Source organism: Alosa pseudoharengus, unplaced genomic scaffold, assembly GCF_046254945.1.
Source record: "Alosa pseudoharengus isolate Yale_2024_CS ecotype anadromous, Long Island Sound unplaced genomic scaffold, YU_APseudo_1.1 YU_APseudo_1.1_scf_23, whole genome shotgun sequence".
NCBI classification, from domain to species: Eukaryota; Metazoa; Chordata; class Actinopteri; order Clupeiformes; family Clupeidae; genus Alosa; species Alosa pseudoharengus.
The window spans coordinates 9,080,004-9,098,195 of NW_027468685.1; the positions used below are offsets into that span (position 1 = coordinate 9,080,004).

General features: G+C 42.9%; 2 protein-coding genes across 2 annotated transcripts in view; both read right to left on the minus strand.

The window, feature by feature from the left end:
- LOC143140430 (glyceraldehyde-3-phosphate dehydrogenase-like) overlaps positions 1-18,192 on the minus strand; it is a 227,536-nt gene that overhangs the window by 118,897 nt on the left and 90,447 nt on the right. The window lies entirely within an intron of this gene.
- On the minus strand, positions 10,222-16,609 carry LOC143140655 (uncharacterized). Its single transcript, XM_076301694.1, has 5 exons — positions 15,809-16,609; positions 14,235-14,811; positions 13,765-14,015; positions 11,592-11,771; positions 10,222-10,431 (listed from the first exon to the last, which is right to left on the minus strand). The coding sequence occupies exons 1-5, from the start codon at positions 16,607-16,609 to the stop codon at positions 10,222-10,224; spliced, it is 2,019 nt and encodes a 672-aa protein (XP_076157809.1).

Consider the following 18,192-nt stretch of genomic DNA (forward strand, 5'->3'; position numbering starts at 1 on the left):
TATATTAGGGTCTCTAAGCATAACTAACATAAACACATACATGTGAAAACGTTTGGCAACACTGATAGCTGCTTGATTATCTAAAGGCTTATGGGAAGGCCATTGGGAACACAATGAAGTCCATGTGATCATTTGCCTTTCTGGGTCAGAAGTCACTTAGGTGCTTTACAATCATCTTACATGATTCTGTTGGATAAATTCATTGCTGTGGCAAAATGTATAGTTAAACGTAATAACACTGTGACAGACAAACATGACTAGTTTGTGTAATTACATATTTTGTGGTTAAATAACTTTGACAACACCTCTTTTCATTTTTTTAAACATTGATATACACTTGATTTAATCAGATAAATGGATTGCTCAATTGGAATGACTATTCGAACATAATAATTAATAATGCTAAGTTTCATGCAAAACTAGACCGCTTATATAATTGTAACATAATGTGGTTTCATAAATTGGACAGCCCTGACTTTCCGTTTTTGACAGTGCATGTCAACTCTCCCCACATGTCAAAACCCACTCTGAGGTCTTTGTTAAATGAACATTGGAACCATGAATCCAATATCTCCCTGACCGTTTCACAGGGACATATGGATGACTCTGCCTCTACTGAGGATAATGGTGGGCAATGCAAAGCATGCTTCTCAGTCCATGTCAACACTATGTTTCATCTCACAAAGTCCAAGCTTACACAAACACGCACCCATTTATGTGCAAGCATGCACACATCCACAAGTGCACACCGTTATACAACATGCTTGCATGTAACTACCAAATGTATAGATTGATGGGGATGAGTCACATCAGACCAAACCACCAAGTGCTGGAATACAGCTCAAGAACCTTAAGTGCAAGACCTAGAGTGATCTCATTTGTGTTAGGAGAGATATGTTGTCAATAAGTGATATTAATTGTGCTCAGCTGTGCATATCTTTACCATAACATCGACATCATAAATTACAACACAGACACACACTCACCGGTTCTCCCTCCATCTTGAGTGAGAGCAAAAGCTGTTTCTAAGATGCGTGGGCTCCCAGTAGAGACAGCACTGGATGAAATACACGATGGAAGAGAATTACTGTGATCAGCACCACCCGTAAAGCTGTCGAAAAACGCACGTGATGAGGGTAAGACCGATTTGAAACATTCAAAAGTACAACAGGTCCTCCAACGATGCCAACACCCAGAGAAGCCTACACCCACTCTTTGCCTCGGTTGAATTAATTGTACTGCTACTACTACGATACTGCAAGAGCAGCCTACCGCTCCAACAGAGGGCCAGATAACCAAACCAAACCAGATGATGTACACATATTACTCAAATAACAGTAGGTCAACCGATGATATAACATTTTAAGAACAGTAGACATTAGATCTATTTGAAGATAACACATTTAATCCCACGTGCCACATACTTGATCAAAACAATCACAAAATGAAGGCAGAATTTGAACGTTTTACCGTAAATTTGGTCGTGACCGCGCTTTCCACTGACCCACTGGCACCAATGCAGTCTGCAATCTCGTTGGTATTCGTCACACACAGTGGTGGCAAGACTATCTGCACGTTTCCCGGCTCGCCCCCGCCTACCATTACAAACAGAGATGCTGCGCTGCCTCGCTTTCTTTTTTTTCGTGCGTCTGTCCGTGACCCGCTTTTACATCACATCTCGTGACAGCTGCTCCGTCACAGCCCAAGCCTATGCACCCTGTTCTCGTGATCCAGTTAATTCACGAATAAAGTGTGAGGCTCGGGCGGCCGTTTACTTCCCGGTGTGCGACGAGCGGACCCGATAACCCTCCCATGATGCATAGCGCCAGCGACCTTGAGAGTACCAGCTGAGGGATGCTGCTGATGCAACGCAGCCGGGTACCACAGCGCCCATCACGCGGGGAACACTAGCCTGCTGGACTGCAGGACTATTCGGATGAAATCTCTTTCAAAATAACAGTCCTGAAGTTCCCCTGATAGCCTATTCTGGACTCCGCTTGATGGTTGATGCTATATTGGCAAAATAATAATCATGACTTCTACTGACTAAGCTACATGCACGGGCATAGGCAGGTCTAGCCTGTTGTCATAAGATGGTTCCTCGCATGAGGATCGACGCGTCATTTTCCAACTACAGAAAACACGAAACATTCCACTGAGTCAGTAAACCCATGACATCATATCACCAGACTAAACATAACCTGTAGGTTCCTATATCGACGCCCTGAACTTTCCATAGTTAATTTTATTTGACATCAGTTTTAGTGACTACTAAAAGCTAATGTTAAGTAATTTAGTGAACACTAGGCAACCTTGCGTAATAATACCCAATATGATATGCCTGGTTGCTATTTCCGAGGTAGGCTACTTGGCTATTTCTTGACAAGTTGATAGAGACAGAACTAGAATCACTACCAGGAGCTCTTTGATGGTAGTTTTATGACATATAAAGACCAGAACAGTCCCTTATTGGCCAACTGACAAATGACAGGACATCTTTCAGGCGTGACAACAGTGCGACCTGTTACAGTAATAGCTTATGGTGAAAGTGGTAAAAGTAGTTCTACCATAATCTTTGGCAACTTATATTTGCCTAAACTCTTCAACATTTTATAGTTTTTTATTGTAATGATAATGCATACCATGCATATTTGTACAGTGTTATTAATTTATAATATATAGCCTATTAATATATAATTTAGGCTATTCATTTTTTGTACATTTATGATTGATCATATTGATCATATTTTGCGCACTCTAGGCAACAGAGGGCGCACTAGCTGTCTGCTTTAATTTTAAATTGCACCATCTGGCGTTAAAACCATGTTGAAACCATCTAGCACGAGAGACAGACAAATCAATTGAAGGTAGGCCTAAACGTGAAGAACGTGTCAGGGCCCATTTCTTCAAAACGAAGTGAATTGATCGTATGAGGAAAACAACAATGATATAGCTGATGTGTTTTAACCCTCGAAATGTCAAAGAAACCCACAAATAGCTGTTCTCAAATTACTGCCTTTGCTGTTTTTCTATGTGATTTACCATATCCTCAGTCTCCAAGTTAAATTCAGTTAAAGTTTTAATCAAGATCCTCAAAATAAATAAAATGTTTGACGATCTGTCAAGTTCAGAATGTGGATGCCAGCAATCCATCCCACTCCATGAAGAACTAGACCCTTTCAAGAGAGTTCTATTATCAGCATCATGAGGCTTCCGTTTTAACATTCCATATGTTATCTTAATGCAGAGGAAGTAGATTGGGACCCAAATAGAACGTTCAAGCTTTTTTTTTTTTATTGTTGAAAGGGTCTATATCCATTTATATTTTTACAGGAAGCACACAAGCATGCAGTTCCTGGTTCTGGAACTTGAACAAGATCAACCTCACATAACTGACCCATAACTCATAGACCTATAGGCTGTCTCAAACTCCCTACTTACCTAGCCTACTTGAAATAGCCTACTATGTAGTGCAGATATTGGGACAGTAGGCTACTAATCGAAAAGTGGGCTCTACCAATGGAAGCGCTCAGTGCACACTAGCAGTGTGCTGACAGAAGTATTCAGTTTGAGACAGAGCCACAGCCTTTCTAAAGGTGAGATCCTTGACTATAATCCACACTCTTTGTCAAATATCCAGGGGCGCCACCAAGGGGTGGCCACAGGGATGACTGCGGCCACCTCAACATAAACTCTGGCCACCCCTGTGGCCACCCCTGGCTATGTGGCTGACAGACGCAAAATGTGTCCAAATTCACACCCATTATTCTCTGTTGAATTGCTCACAGACTTATCACACACAAATCACACAGATATCACATGAAAGAGTAGAACCTGAGCTTTCCCATAGCGGTGTGATAAACGGTTCACGAGAAAATTAACGTTGGATATACATGACATTTAATCATATTTCCATTGTGCACACAGCACAAAATAATCAATTAATTTTAAAAAATGAATTATGAAAATGCATTAAAATGGAGAATATAGCGTTTTGGAGCCAAACTCTTCTTATGTGGCCCTAATATATTATATGCGATATATTACTATTCATTTAAATACCCCCCCCCCCCCCCCCCCACTGCTGGTGCCACTGCAAATATCATTCTCCTCACCTCCCCTGGCTGATCCTTCAGTTCAGGCTCGAAATAAGCTGTTCACTATTCCAGCCAGTCAACAACAAGAGACATCCATGCTCCTACCTTGAGGTGTGTTTGACTGGATGTTCATCTTAAAGATCAACAATGCTGGAGCAGAATAGTTTCAAATGTAGCCTGTATGTCATACCAGTGTCTATACAGGTGCAACCTGCACAATACAGAATACCTGTAATTCTTCATCAAGGTCTAAAGGTGATGATACTTGGTAGCCTGGCTCCGCCCTCCTATGTACAGTACTTCCGCTTAATTTTCCCTTCAGTACGTTGTCTGGGTCTGCGGTATTTTCGCGGGTTTTCTCCTGCAAAATTCTTCAAGTCAAATCAGCAAACAGAGGGAGTGACTGAGAACGATGACATTGAGGTTGTGCGCTGGTTTCCAGACATACATGTACGTCACAACCAAACGTTAGCGATTGGTTATGGCAGCTACAGAGTTGCTCTGGGCAGATCCAATAGGTTTAAACTTCAACAGAGTACTCGCCTTCAAGGAAGTTAACTCTTGGCAATGGAAAGTGGCCAGACTCTTGTACATTATGAAATGTCATTATGAAAGTCTCGTAGGACCAGGCTAGATACTTGGGGCATTTTTGAGCAATGTTGGTGGGAGTCCACATGACCTTTTCCAGGTTCTAAATGAATAATAATAATAATTTACCTTCTGATTAAAGTTCTAGTGCTAGAAAGACTCAGTAGACAGAATAGAATCAGTTAACAATTTAATATGAAAAGGAATAGCTTGGATACAAGCATGATAAAGTGTCCTGAATAGGTAACAGTCTTTGGCGTAGGCCCCGTCTCTGATCCGTCCAGCAATGAGCAGATCTCGACTCCTGCCGATGGAAGAAGGCAGGGGTGGGGAGCCTACCCCCCCCACATCGAGACGGGGACCAACAGGTGGCAGTGGTCGAAGGGGAGATGATGCAGTTGGTGTGCTGCGTCTGACGGACGTGGACTGCTGGCAGTGGTGGCTGGTGGGGTTGTGGAGGGACCGTCAAAGTCGGCGTACTGAGTAGCAGAAAGAAGTGTTAGATGGAACAGATTTAAAACGCCCGCTGAATTCCTATAGGCTAGCACTGATTGAATGAGTGAATCTCTAGATTGCGGGGCTTTCCTGACAATACAGGCAAAGGCTAAGATTGGCTCCATGAATGCATGGGTGGAGTAAGAAAGTCTACGCTATGAGTCTTCCCAGCAGAACTTTCGCTTAAGCTATCATTTCTCCAGAGGAAAAAAAAACAAAGTTGACCGATATCAATGGGAATGCGCCAGAACCACAATACTCAGGATAAAACATGGCCCAGCAGCATTGCCCAAAAAGTTGTCTTCCAGGCAGCGCTGCCACCGCTGACTTAAAGGCACCTAATCCTAAACCTAACCCCAACCCCAACCCTAACCTTAACCCATGCCTAACCCTAGTGCCTTCCAGGCAGCGCTGGCGTTGTGGGCATAAAATACCAAGGAACGTGTATCGTCAGTTTAAGACATGCCTAACCAGATGACTGTCATAAAATATATTCTGCCTGTCTCTGACATTAACAATATCAATATGTTAACGATTACTGTTGAGACATTTGGATTACCATTTCAGTGTGTCTGTTTATGACCTAGGAGACATCTGAGTCATCTTGCCTCATGTCATTACATCATCCTAGCCACTAGAGGGAGCTGTGTGACAACAGAGACTGAACAGCTCAAGTGAGTCAGGTCCTCTCCCTTACATGAGTCAGCCAGCCTGAATTCAGATAGGCTCCATCTGTCCACAATCACGGGCACTTGATTGGCTTGCTGTGTCTGACTCGTTCAGTATACCCCCATGGCGAAGGCTTTTGGCTTTCTCTGACCGGTATGACTGACGAGGATGATGCAGCAAAGGAACAGAACAAAGTCTGAAGAATACTATTCATAACAGAGAGAAAATATTGTATACGCGATGATTGACAAGTCAAACAGGAAACAGTTAGTATGAAATTATCAAATGTACCATACATACATGTACACTCAGTTTTACACGTCAGAATTTTTTTCTGTTTTACACTGTTTAGTTTTATGGCAAAGGCTGTGAAATACCGCTGTGAAATATCTTTATACCGCTGTGAGAATGTCTTTAAATTGAAGAAAGGATATTATTCATATGTTACGGTATTTCACAGCGGTATTTCACAGCCTTTGCCATAATTTTATACTAACTGTTTCCTACAAGTGGTACGTCCACAGTGCTTGCAGTTATGACAGATATTGCTCTTTATCTGTCATAACTGCAAGCACTGTGGACGTACCACTTGTATTACCACATCAGGGCCTTCATAAGGATGAAATGAGCTCACTGTGTCTGAAAAGAGTACAAATACTACTCCATCAATGGTGAACAACATCTCCGGCAGATAATTGTCGAAGGCACCAGCACTGGCCTCCCTCTGTAATTAGCTACCACTCACATTACATTCTGCCCACCTGCATTACATCTCCTCTAACATCAACACTGTAGATCACTATAGTTCACTCTGGGGTCACTGAAGAAAAAAAACTGATATTTTAGGGAAATAAAAACATATACTGTTCATAAAATGTATTATAATGCTTTTCGTAATATATTTGTACTAAAAGTTGAATGCCCAGAGAGCTTAAAAAAAACCCATAGGTCTATGCCTGCTATCAAGTTAATACATTTCATAGTGTGTTAACCCATGTGATCCCTGTTATTGGCTTAGAGCGATGCTTAGCAAAGGGTCAGCTTGGCTGTGACAGGCCAATAGGTGTTTGTCCAGGTGACTGGTGGCATAATTCCCAATGTATATACCGGTAGTCTGTTTCTGTGTCATTACTGGGCGTGCCATGTGTGTCACACTTACTGCATATTAAAGGCAAAGTGTCTTTTCATGAACTGAAAGTGTTTATAGCTCAAGTATAACAATGCAATACACGAAGGACATGAATGATAATATACCTCAGTATATACATTTTAAGGAATTATCCGGAGTAAAATGCACTTTAGATCAATTTACGGATGATTGGGAGTACATACGTTGAGTTGAGGTCCAAATCATGTCATTTGGATGTGTTTTGAGAAAGTTCGATGTTACCGTTTTTAGTAAAAACTCGTTAGCCTGGAATTTCAAATTAATGGAAAAAAAAACCCTGACGAAAGTGAGAAAGCAGACAAAAGTGTTTCATTTAATGTCAAATAATATCTAATAAGATCTAGCAAAGATCTAGCTAAGAAGAAGCAAAATTTGCTTAAGCGGTTCATAAAAAAAAGACACCCTTCAGTGCAATTTAATTTATTCAAACCCTTTATGTACATATTACCATAAGAATAAGTGCATTTTGTCTTAGTCAAAAAATTACAATCTCTGTGTACATTTTGGCTTTTACACATACAGTATAGGGGCCCATGACTGAACACATACGTTATGGTTATCAATTACACACTTGATATTCACCATCATGGACACAGATATAATACGCAAGGAAAAGAAAGAAATGCTAACAACGTGTCATCTTTTAGAGACAAAAACTGAAACAGAAACCAAGGCGAGAGGAGGGTAAGCTGTAAAACAAGCCAGACTCTAGTCAGCTTGACACCTGTTGTGACCAGTTCTAGGGTTATTTGTTATTTTTGTGTACAGTACCAAAATCAGTATAAATATACAAGGAACAATTTACAAATCTGTCAGGAATATATATTTATATTTATATATTGTTGATATGATATTTTTATTTTTACTTTTTTACAAAATAATTCAAATACTTAGTTCAGAACTCCAGAAAAAAAGTGCATTAGGAAACATACAAAATATATATATACTTTTTTTAGGAGAACGAAGGGCTCTCTTACGCTATACAGAATACAATATGGCAGAATCACCATGGCAACTGTGAGGCCTTTATTCTGCTGTGGATGTGAGATGCTGGAGTAATGTTTAACCTGTGACGGAGACTTACAGTAGTAAACATGAAGGACATTGCCGTGCTAAAGAAGAACAGCCTTTTAGCAGGGCTACAGTGGTTAAAATGAAACAGGACTGATGAACTGCATAATATTTGTATCACACATTAAATACACTTGAAGCCATGGAAGCCTCTTATGCATGTAGCCTACTAAATGCCTCTTACTTTTTAATGTTTTAATAAACAAACAAACATTAAAAAGTAGACTTTTGTTTTGCCCACTCCCTATGTGCACCATGTAATAGGGGCATTCATATATTTACAAGTTCTTTAACACTTTCACTGTAGCAGACATAAATCTATTCAAGTATCTCTTTTTGACAATGTTGGTGTTTACATAGGAAACATAAATGTGGAAACAGAAAACACAGAACTGCACGGAACAAGACTCCTATGAAAACAGATTCATTTCTCACAGCATGTGTGATGTTTCAGGTACCAAGCTTATAGCTTATAAAGATCACACTGACCATGAAAAGAAATAGATTGATTGCCTGAGGAGTGACAGTTTGTGGCCTTTTTGTCCTTTACTAAGAAGTTCCTTTGGTTAGTGTCTGACTTAATATTTGGATGTGCGTTTCAAATACTCAAGTCATGCAGTAGATGGTGAAGAGTGAGTGATAACATACACAGAGCGATAAAATGAAAGACAGAGAGAGAGCGAGAGAGAAGGTCAGTCCTCATCAGAGAACCAATTTGCCGCAGTGATCTTGCTTTAAGCTGGGGTTTCATGGAGTTTTTAGCATTCTTCCGAAGCTCCTAGAGCCATTTAATCTGTTTGTGAACAGGCAGGTATCTACAAGTCCCATGGATCTGTCATACAGACTTATTGCTCACACACTTTGAAAAAAAGAAAATCTATGTGTTCACACTGATATGTAAAAAGTATTTATCTTTTAGAAACGCCCTTATAAACACGATATGTACACAAAACATGAAACATAAAAAAATCCAATGTTACACAAACATGTTTTGTTATTGTCACACTTAACTGTATAGTGACCATTTTCTTTTTTTTTTACCAAATGCAGATGGGAAGAGCACCTTCATTTATTTTATTAACTATCATCGTATCTAACAAAGTTTGTAACAAAAAAAAAAGAATCCCCTGCTAGGGGTGTGTGTGATTATTACGTTGTGAAATTAGGCCCCTACAAAAAATATGGGCGTAGAAACACTCCCCCATAGTCCCACAGTCCTAGCATGGGTCCACTTTTGGAGAAAAAAAAAAGACACACACCAGCTCTTAGAAATAGGGCAGTAATACAAACACACAACAACAACAACAACACTGCAAACGTAGCGTGTAGCTGAACTCTTGCATGAATCCTCTCGTTGCTGTTAGTCAATTCAATATAAAGTGCAGATCTCTTCTTTGTCTGAGCAGTAGTTGTTTCAGAGACTTTCTAATGAGAAGACACAGAACTCAAACAATCCTCCATTAAAATGCATGATGTTGGTTCGTAACGCCAATATGGCAGTTGTCCCGTCCCTTCCATGGCCAAAAGTTGACATGTGAATACATTGTGCCAATCATGTGGTGTGTATACATCGTAACAATCATGTGTTGTGATTTCACAGCTGGAGCGAGATTGGTGTCGTGAAACCTTGCGCATGTGCGGTTCTGCCCAAAATAGATTCCCAATAAGTGCCCAAAGTGCGTTGCAATATGGCCACAGAGTGGAGGGACATGCCTAAAAGGACTTTGGTATTTTCAGTACCACTGTGAGGCCCAGGGGAGAGATATATCACAAAGCCAGTACATGCATGGGGATGCTGCCAATACTCATTAAGTTAATAAGGTGCTCGGCTAATACCAGGTCCTACAGGGTCCCGTGTAAAGATAGTGAATCCTATTAGCAGGTATGGGAACTCTTACAGCGACAGCAGGTTAGTCAGTGCCACTTTGACGCTTAGAGACTTAGAGAAACACACGTTTTCCCTCTCCTCCATTCGTGTGTTATGTTCTTTTGTTTTGTCATTCTTTTTTCTCTGTCATTTATACAGTACGCACAAAGGCAATGCCTTTGCCTTAGCCAACGCATACCGCCTCCCAAGTCTTCGGGCCCAAAATGGCAGCCATTTTGTTTCATTTCTGCTGTGTACGGTCAGCCTCAGTGGCAGGGGTCAAAGGGGTATTTGGTGACCCCGCCATGCAACTCCACCACCGACTCCATCCATGTAATGATGTCGCCTGTCAAGTGGGATCGACAAGAGGCTTGGTTGTTGATCTCCTGAGGCGTGAGCACTCGAGACCACAGCTGCAGATCGGACATCTCACCCACAAATGCCTGGGTGGCATCAAACTTTCCACCGAGGGTGTCCTGCATCACAGAGAGCAAAACAAAACAATAAGCAAAGAATTAGTTTGTGTTCACATGGTACACATACAACTTGTCTTTTCATTCACACAACATAAAATCAACCAAACTATGCAAAGGAGATTTGAAGCCCTCTATGGTGTTCGCATCTGTCTGCCATGGCAACATAGTCATTACACTGCCCTGTCAATAGAGCCAGTGATTATCGATGATTATCCAAACATAATACATTATGAGTACCGGTACACTGATTGTTTTATATATATTTATATATTTAGACACGTATAACAGTGTATGGTGTAGAGTATATTGATCTATTGATGCGCAAAATCCAGATGAAGCCAATGTCAATCATTCATAACAAAATGAACACTTTGGGGTGCCAGTGACGAGATGACATGAATATTGTTCAGGAGAGAGGTCCCTGTAAATGTCAACACATTTAAACATTTCTGGCTCAGCCTGTCACCGGGAGCTGTCAGTCACTGACAGCAGTCATGAATTACCATGAAAAATTCAATCCAAAATCCGCTCTCGGTCATAAACACAATGATCCACGATGGCTGTCTTGAAAGCACATGGTAAGCTGTGCTTTTGTTCACAGGTGTTCTCTCCACAAATAGGTGGAGAAGAATGTCTTAGAATCGACACACAATGCTCCAACATACTAAATGTGTGTATCTTTTATTTACAGTCTTGTTTAACCAAAGGGGAATGAATGTTTATTTCTGACTTGCTTTTTGGAAGGTACCCCAAGGCATCCTATTATGGTTTCCAATTATAGTGCATTAGCAGCAGCTGTGTCTTTGTTGGAAACTGAGGAATGTCTTACTAATGAGGATCTTAATTGAAATGTTTGTCCTTGCAGATTGAGTTTTTCCGCTTATACATTCTGCTACCAGCTTAGTTCAGCATACTTTAAAATAAAGTAAGGTTACACTTTTCTCGCCCCAGTCTCAAGGATTCTTTATACGTGGAGGTTTTGAAATTTGTATTTATTTAAATGTATTACATTTATTTATTTATTTATTTATTTATTTATTTATTTAAATAAATGGCCTATTTAAACCTCCGTATAAAGACTCCAAAAGGACACCTTTTGCCATTGAAATTTTTCTGATTCTGATTGTTCAGCTGTCATGTTCAGTGATGCATGGCCGTACCTGTTCCTGGCCAAGGATGAAAACTCCACCGGGTTTGATGGGGTGCCATGCGGACAGACTCTCTCCTGAGCCTCTCTTCACGCCATCCTGGTAAGCCTCCCACACACCGTCCCGTGTGGACCAGGTAATGCACAGGTGATGCCACTTACTGTCCGTTATCGAGAGAGGCAGGGTCACAGCCTGGAGGCAGAGAAGGAGGTAGAGAGAGAGGAGGGAGAGTTAGACAGAAATATTAAAATGCTAGCTCATTGGACCCTGCAGCACCCTGCAGATTTGAAAATTTGAACTCAAGTTCAAATGAACCACAGTGCTATGCCTGTGAATAGGTTACAGCATTGATCCTGCAATCTTACCATCTTACCCATGGACACTGGGCTTGAATAAGACTAGAACCATGAGAAACATGCTAACAACAAAAGCTACAATTGTAGTTGTTTCTCTTGATCTATGCTACGTGGTTTTTGCTTTCAATTTAACACTTTGGTAATTTGCTACTGCATATTATTTGCTTCTGATTTCCCATCAGCCTTCATAAATTTATTTTGCTAATTCGAATCAGAAATAACTACTGCAAGGATACAGTCACTAGGGGACCAGTAAGTATGTCTGAACCAAAGATTGTATATGGCGGAGGAAGATATTTCATCAGGAGCACTTCCGGAGACCCGGATCGCATGGGGGGGGTCAAAATCCCCCTTTATGCAGTGCAGAGGCAGCGACTGTTCCATTGAAGGCTATGGCCATAGCTCAGAATTTCATCACATATGCTAAGGTCTTGGTTCTGTAGAATTAGGAATGTGGATTTTGGGCACGTTTTCATGATCCTCAGACCCTTCGGACCATTTCAGGTACATTTTTAGCATTTTTGAGCACTCCAGTATGGAGAAAATACCTTATATCAGTTGTGCCTTATATCAGTTGTGCACCTGTTATTTATTCTGCTGCTGTTGGCCGGTTGCTACGTACACTCATCAATACCTCTTTATGCAGACAGGACTCGATCCCCATTTCGCACCCATAGACATGAACTATGACGAACTATCTTGCTCCACCATATACAATCTTTGTCTGAACCACTCAATTTGTTTGGGAATTCTGAACAACCATTTTTACATTTGGATTTTTAGTCAAAATATATAATAGGTATCAAGACACTTTCACAAAAAAAACCCTGTTGTTGCATTCTTGTGAGATGCCCAAGGGAATCTTTTTAGTGTTTGAATTGAAACAACTAGAACTAGGCCTTTTTCATTCTCTCCCACATTAAAAAGAACCAACAATAAGATCCTTCTGAGAATTAGAATTAGGTCGTTTAGGCAAAGTCACCCATGACGGAAGGACAGTGACATTGTAGCTTTAACTGTGGCTTTGTTGCCAAATCTCATTGTCTCAGACCCTAATCTCAATCAACTTTATCAGGCTGCTTCTGAAGTAATTTAAGACATAGGACAGGTAAAAGGCAAACTCCAATGCCGGTTCCTGAGCATAGGCCGTTCTTTTCTGTGAACTCCCATCCTCTGGTTTCTGTAAGTAGTTTGTCTCACACTCTCTGCGTCTTAAGTAATTAAGGAGACTGACGAGGATGGGAAGGTTAAAGAGTCAGGGACAATGTCCTGTAGGGTCCCACAAGACTTAAGTGGCGTGACAGCGTGACAGTGCACAACTTAAGCAATGTGAAAAGCGTGTTTGAGGATGCTGGGATTACCAGTTTGTTGACGTACAATGCAAACAGCCTTGCAGGTTCACATTATTGCTTTTGTATGTACTTACTATACACAGACACAAACAAACATACAGAAATCATCAATGTCTGTGGTGCAACGGAACACACACAGAGGCCAATAAAAGTAAAACATGCAATGTTTAGAGAAGGGATGCACACCACACCCAAGTCGAAAGTCGAGATGCCAGCCAGGGGGTTTATCAAATAAAAAACTATAGAGAAGCCTCAGACTCTGATCCCACTTTGTGTATTTATTTACTGTAACCAATGTTTCGGCACACAGCCTTTATCGAGGTTGCATTCCAGATTCCAGGTGCAATGAAATAAATAACTGTATTTTGGTGTCAATTAACAGGATATTGCATACATGCATGCAAATGCATTTGAATATAAAATTACTGGACAAGATTCCCTTTCGCTTGAAAACACATGCACATACAGTAAACTGACCTTGTCATTGACCAGAAGTTCCATCGGATTGTTGCCCCACTCAATGAGCACCAGCTCATTGGCCTGGCCGGGGACGGAGTAGGAGAAGGGGGTGCCTATGCCAGGCCCGTTCCCCCCCTTCAGCCACAGGCACACCGTCAGAGCAAAGATCTCGTTCAGGAGCGTGCGCTTAATGCGGCCGTACATGTAGTTGGTTCGCATGGGGAAGCCGATCTGGAAAGCGTCCGGGTTCTTGGGGTTGGGACGACCAGCTGTCAAGAGAGAGTAAGGAGGGTACTGATGACAACTGTTCTATTAAAGCTATTATGAATAAGGTTTGGTAGAGTCTGCTCATGTGTGTTATGCCAGAGTAGACCTAAGAGAGACCTAATTTTATTTAATTTTAGAGCTCTGTGAGGGGCGACAACATAATAAGTTAATTGTTATGTTATTTGGTGAACATGGTGAGTCATGGAAAGGTGTTTCTATACCTGGTTCAGTGTTGCGGTGATGGAGCTGGCTTAGAACAGAGTCCAGTTTGGCAGACCCACGAGGCGGTCCTCTTGGCGGCTGCTTACCATAACCCGTCGCAGGAGGGTGGCCGTGGTCATCGTGGTGACCACTGTCATGGTGGTCATCGTGGTGGCTGTCATGGTGGGGACTGTGGTGGTCGTCATGGTGTTCATCATGATGAGTGTCATGGTGACCACCATGGTGATCATCGTGGTGGCTATCATGGTGAGTATCATGGTGGTCACCGTGGTGAGTGTTGTGGCGATCATAGCGATGACTGAAGCGGTCGTGGTGATGATCGTCATGGTTATCGTGTGGGTCATGGTGAGTGTCAGGGTGAGTCTCATGGTGAGTTTCATGGTGATCCTCGTGGTGATCATCATGATCTTCATGGTGGTCGTCGTGGCCACCATGGCCATGGTGATTGTCATGGTTACCACCATAGCCACCATGGTGTGAGCCATAGTAATGGTGAAGCTGTTCCTCCAGTAAATTGATTCTGCGCTGCAAGAGGTCTCTCAAGGAACTGGAGTAGGTACTCGTGGAATTCCGGGCCTAACAAGAACAAAAAAGATCAAACATTAAAACTGAATGTTGAATTTCAACTGTTCTTATACATTTTAAAATGTTCTGTTTACATTGACAGTATCTAAAATCATGAACTATTGTTTTGACTAAATTTATTTATTTTGATAAATCCTGTGTATCAATCACCAGACAGGCACCTTGAAATAAATAAAAAAAACTATTGCGTGCCAATGCTGCACATTCTGCAGGAAGGCCCTGTGACATCTTAAGCCTGTTCCCTTCTCTCAGGCTTCCTTGACTGTCTCAGAGAAAATCCGGCTTAGGTTGGCGACAGAATACACTGCTTAATGGCATGTCAGTGCAGATCACGCTAATTGGCCTTGACAGTAGTGGCTAGCGCCCCACACACTGGGGCCACTGCAACATGGGTCAAACGGGTCAAACACTTCCTCCATCAAGCAGACACAAGGAGACAACACCTGGGGGGGGGGGGGGGGGGGATTCAGATAATTGGAAATACAAATTTTGGCCAGGCAAACAAAGAGGTTTTGGGCCAATGGGTAGGATAACAAACTCTAATATCCCATTAGTGACGTTTGTTAAATGGCAAGCTGCACTTGTTGATGGTGCCGTGATCTGTAGTTGGCCAGAGTGGAGCAGCACAGTGTGAGACCGGGGGATGAGAATCTCCTCTTAGGGTGTTGTCCTTAAAGTACGAGTCAACAGTCTGAGAAAGATGGTGTCCTTCAGACAGCTTTAGGATGACTCTTAACATGCAAAAAAATACATTAATGGAAACATTTCTTTGCCCTGACTCTCTTCTCTACATCTCCTCTCTATCTCCCTTTCTCTCTCAATCAATCAACCTATCTATCTAACAATCTATCTATCTATCAATTCAAACTGTGATCTGACTGTCTTTCATAAGTATTTCCTGAAGTACTTATTATATTATACTTTGTGTCCATTTATTCTCCAAGTCTGTCACTCCCCCCCCCCCCAGTGAAACAGACATCACGCTCACCTGTAGGGCATCTAGTTTCTCCTTCAGCGCCTGCAGAGTTTTCCCGGTCTGGTCAGGGGAGAATCCATGATGGCCCATGTACGGTCCCTTGCCCCTGTTGCTGTCCCGGTGGCTGTTTAAGGGGTAGTGGGGGTCAGAGTGGTGATCAGTGTGGTGATCAGTGTGATGATCAGTGTGGTCCGTGTGGTGGTCCGTGTGATGGTCCGTATGGTGGTCGTCATAGTGATGCGAGGGGCCGTGGTAGGACCCGTGGTGCCCGAGGCCGTGGTGCTCGTCGTCATGGTGACCGCCAGCACCCCTGCCAAAGCCCTCGCACAGCGTCAGCTTGGCTGTCAGCTCCCGAATCGTCTCCCGCTGGTCGAGAATGGTCTCCTTCTGCCGGACCAAGCTCTCGCGCAGGTGGAGAATGGTGGTTTTGGCCTCGTCCGAAATGATCCCGCGCCCTACTGTCGGTCCGTGGTGTCCGTTACTATGGCCGGTACTGTGACCGTTGCCATGACCACTTCCGTGGCTGGGGCCATGACCAGGACTATGGCTGTCTCCTGGAGTAAAACAGGAAGGGTCTGCGTCTGCAGGAATGGGGGTGCAGACAAATTTGGGTTGCGAGCCATAGTCATACTCCAGGCCCGGTAAACTACCAGCAGTCTCCGATAGAACGAGGGTGCAGATGAGAAAGCGGAGGAGTGTGAGGGGCGGGGGGCAAAGACGGTGCAGGATACCTCCACCCAGGAGATGGAGGACTGAGAGCGGGTTTCCCAGTTGGGACAGTGAAGAGATGCTGGAGCCCTTGGCCATCGTCATCCGTTGTGTCCTGCTTCTGCTCTCCTGGACAGTTCAGTCCTCACCTCTTTATCTGCGGCAGGACGTAGACCAAGAGAGGAAGTCATGGAGGACCGACCGGTGGGAGCAGAACATAACAGACACAAATACAACCACTCCCGAGGAAACTCCTTGTCAGATTCTCAAAACGCCTTGAGACAGAAAAGCAGCAAACGTGTTATTCCAACAGGTGCTCTTCTCCAGTGGTATTCCTCAGTATGTCAACACAAGTGTTCCATGTAAAAAATTACCGGCAGACACAGACAGACAGACAGACAGACAGACAGACGGAAAGGCAGACAAACAGTAGCTCCTTGTGAAACTCACGAGGCTTGTAAACGCACGAGACTGATATGCTGCCGCTCTTTGTTCTTATCTCCCGCCTCTGTATCTGTGTCCGTTTGTTGATCCTGACCAACTGGTTCTCCTGCGGTTGGCTGCCGCCGTAATCCCGTTAGTTCCGGGTCACGCCGATCTGTGAGGGCACCGAGGAGGACTCCTGGGGAGGAGACAGAGACGAGGGTCAGAGAAAACACGCCACACACAACGAGCCCAGGAACAAACACACGTCTGGAAGGGGAATTATTTTGTCTAATGAAGTTGGCAACTCTGGCAACATCTGTTGTCTAAGATGTGCTGGTTTCCATGACACAATGGAGCATTTAAGCTCCAGACACTAGTGTTTGTGATTCCACTAGTGAGGCCATGTTTTGCGAAAAGAGTTCTTGATAGAGAAACCGATGAGCACCAGTTTGTCAGCTGGATCTTCTCAGCGAGAGAGATCAATATAGTGGAAATATTGTGTATTTTTTTTCTGAGGAGACACATTTACCTGTCATAGAATGAGTGACAAATGAACTGTGCCTGAACCGTATTATTTTGGACATAGACCAAGACCTGCTGAAAACGGTTGACTTTTGTGTATTTGTGTATTTTTATTCCTTGAAGATTGGTATTTGTAATCTTTCATTTGTAATCCCCTTTACAAATTTAATCTGCTGTTTGAGAACATGTTTGTTCACTAAGCACCACAAAATCACATAAGCATCTGGCCCATTGACTGAGCAGCACATCTCCAGATATTATTACTCTAAGCCAATCAGTCGCCGCAGGAGGGTCCCCTGAACCAGCAGAACTGCGGCCAGTATGATGTACAGGGCAGGGCTGGGCAGAGCAGGGCATGGAAGCCCCCAGAGAGAGAGAGAGAGAGAGCTGATCCGATTACAGCTGCAGTCAACACAATGAGTGATATTTTATGGAGTGATTCATACCGCAATGCCAGGGTACTCCAGGAGAGAGGACTGATGGGCTCAGAGAGTACCCCCCCCCCACCCCCTCACCTATCCACCACCACCAATAAGGGGGAAAGGAGAGGGTATGAGTATGTCTCTGTGTGTGTGTGTGTGAGAGAGAGAGAAAGAGATTGTGTGTGTGTGTGTGTATGTTTGTGTCTGTAAGCCTGTGTGTGCACATGTGGTTCTCGCTCTCCCACATGGGGCCATTGCCAAGATGACCCATAATGTTGAGAAATGTAGGAAGGTAGAAAGGTCTTTCTTATGACCACA

Coding starts and splice junctions, on each gene's coding strand:
- LOC143140655 (XM_076301694.1), bottom strand. CDS start 16,609: ATGACGATGGCCAAGGGCTCCAGCATCTCTTCACTGTCCCAACTGGGA. Junction 14,016..14,234: donor TCACCGCAACACTGAACCAG/GTATAGAAACAC, acceptor CTCTCTTGACAG/CTGGTCGTCCCAACCCCAAG. Junction 10,432..11,591: donor TCATCCTTGGCCAGGAACAG/GTACGGCCATGC, acceptor TCTGTGATGCAG/GACACCCTCGGTGGAAAGTT.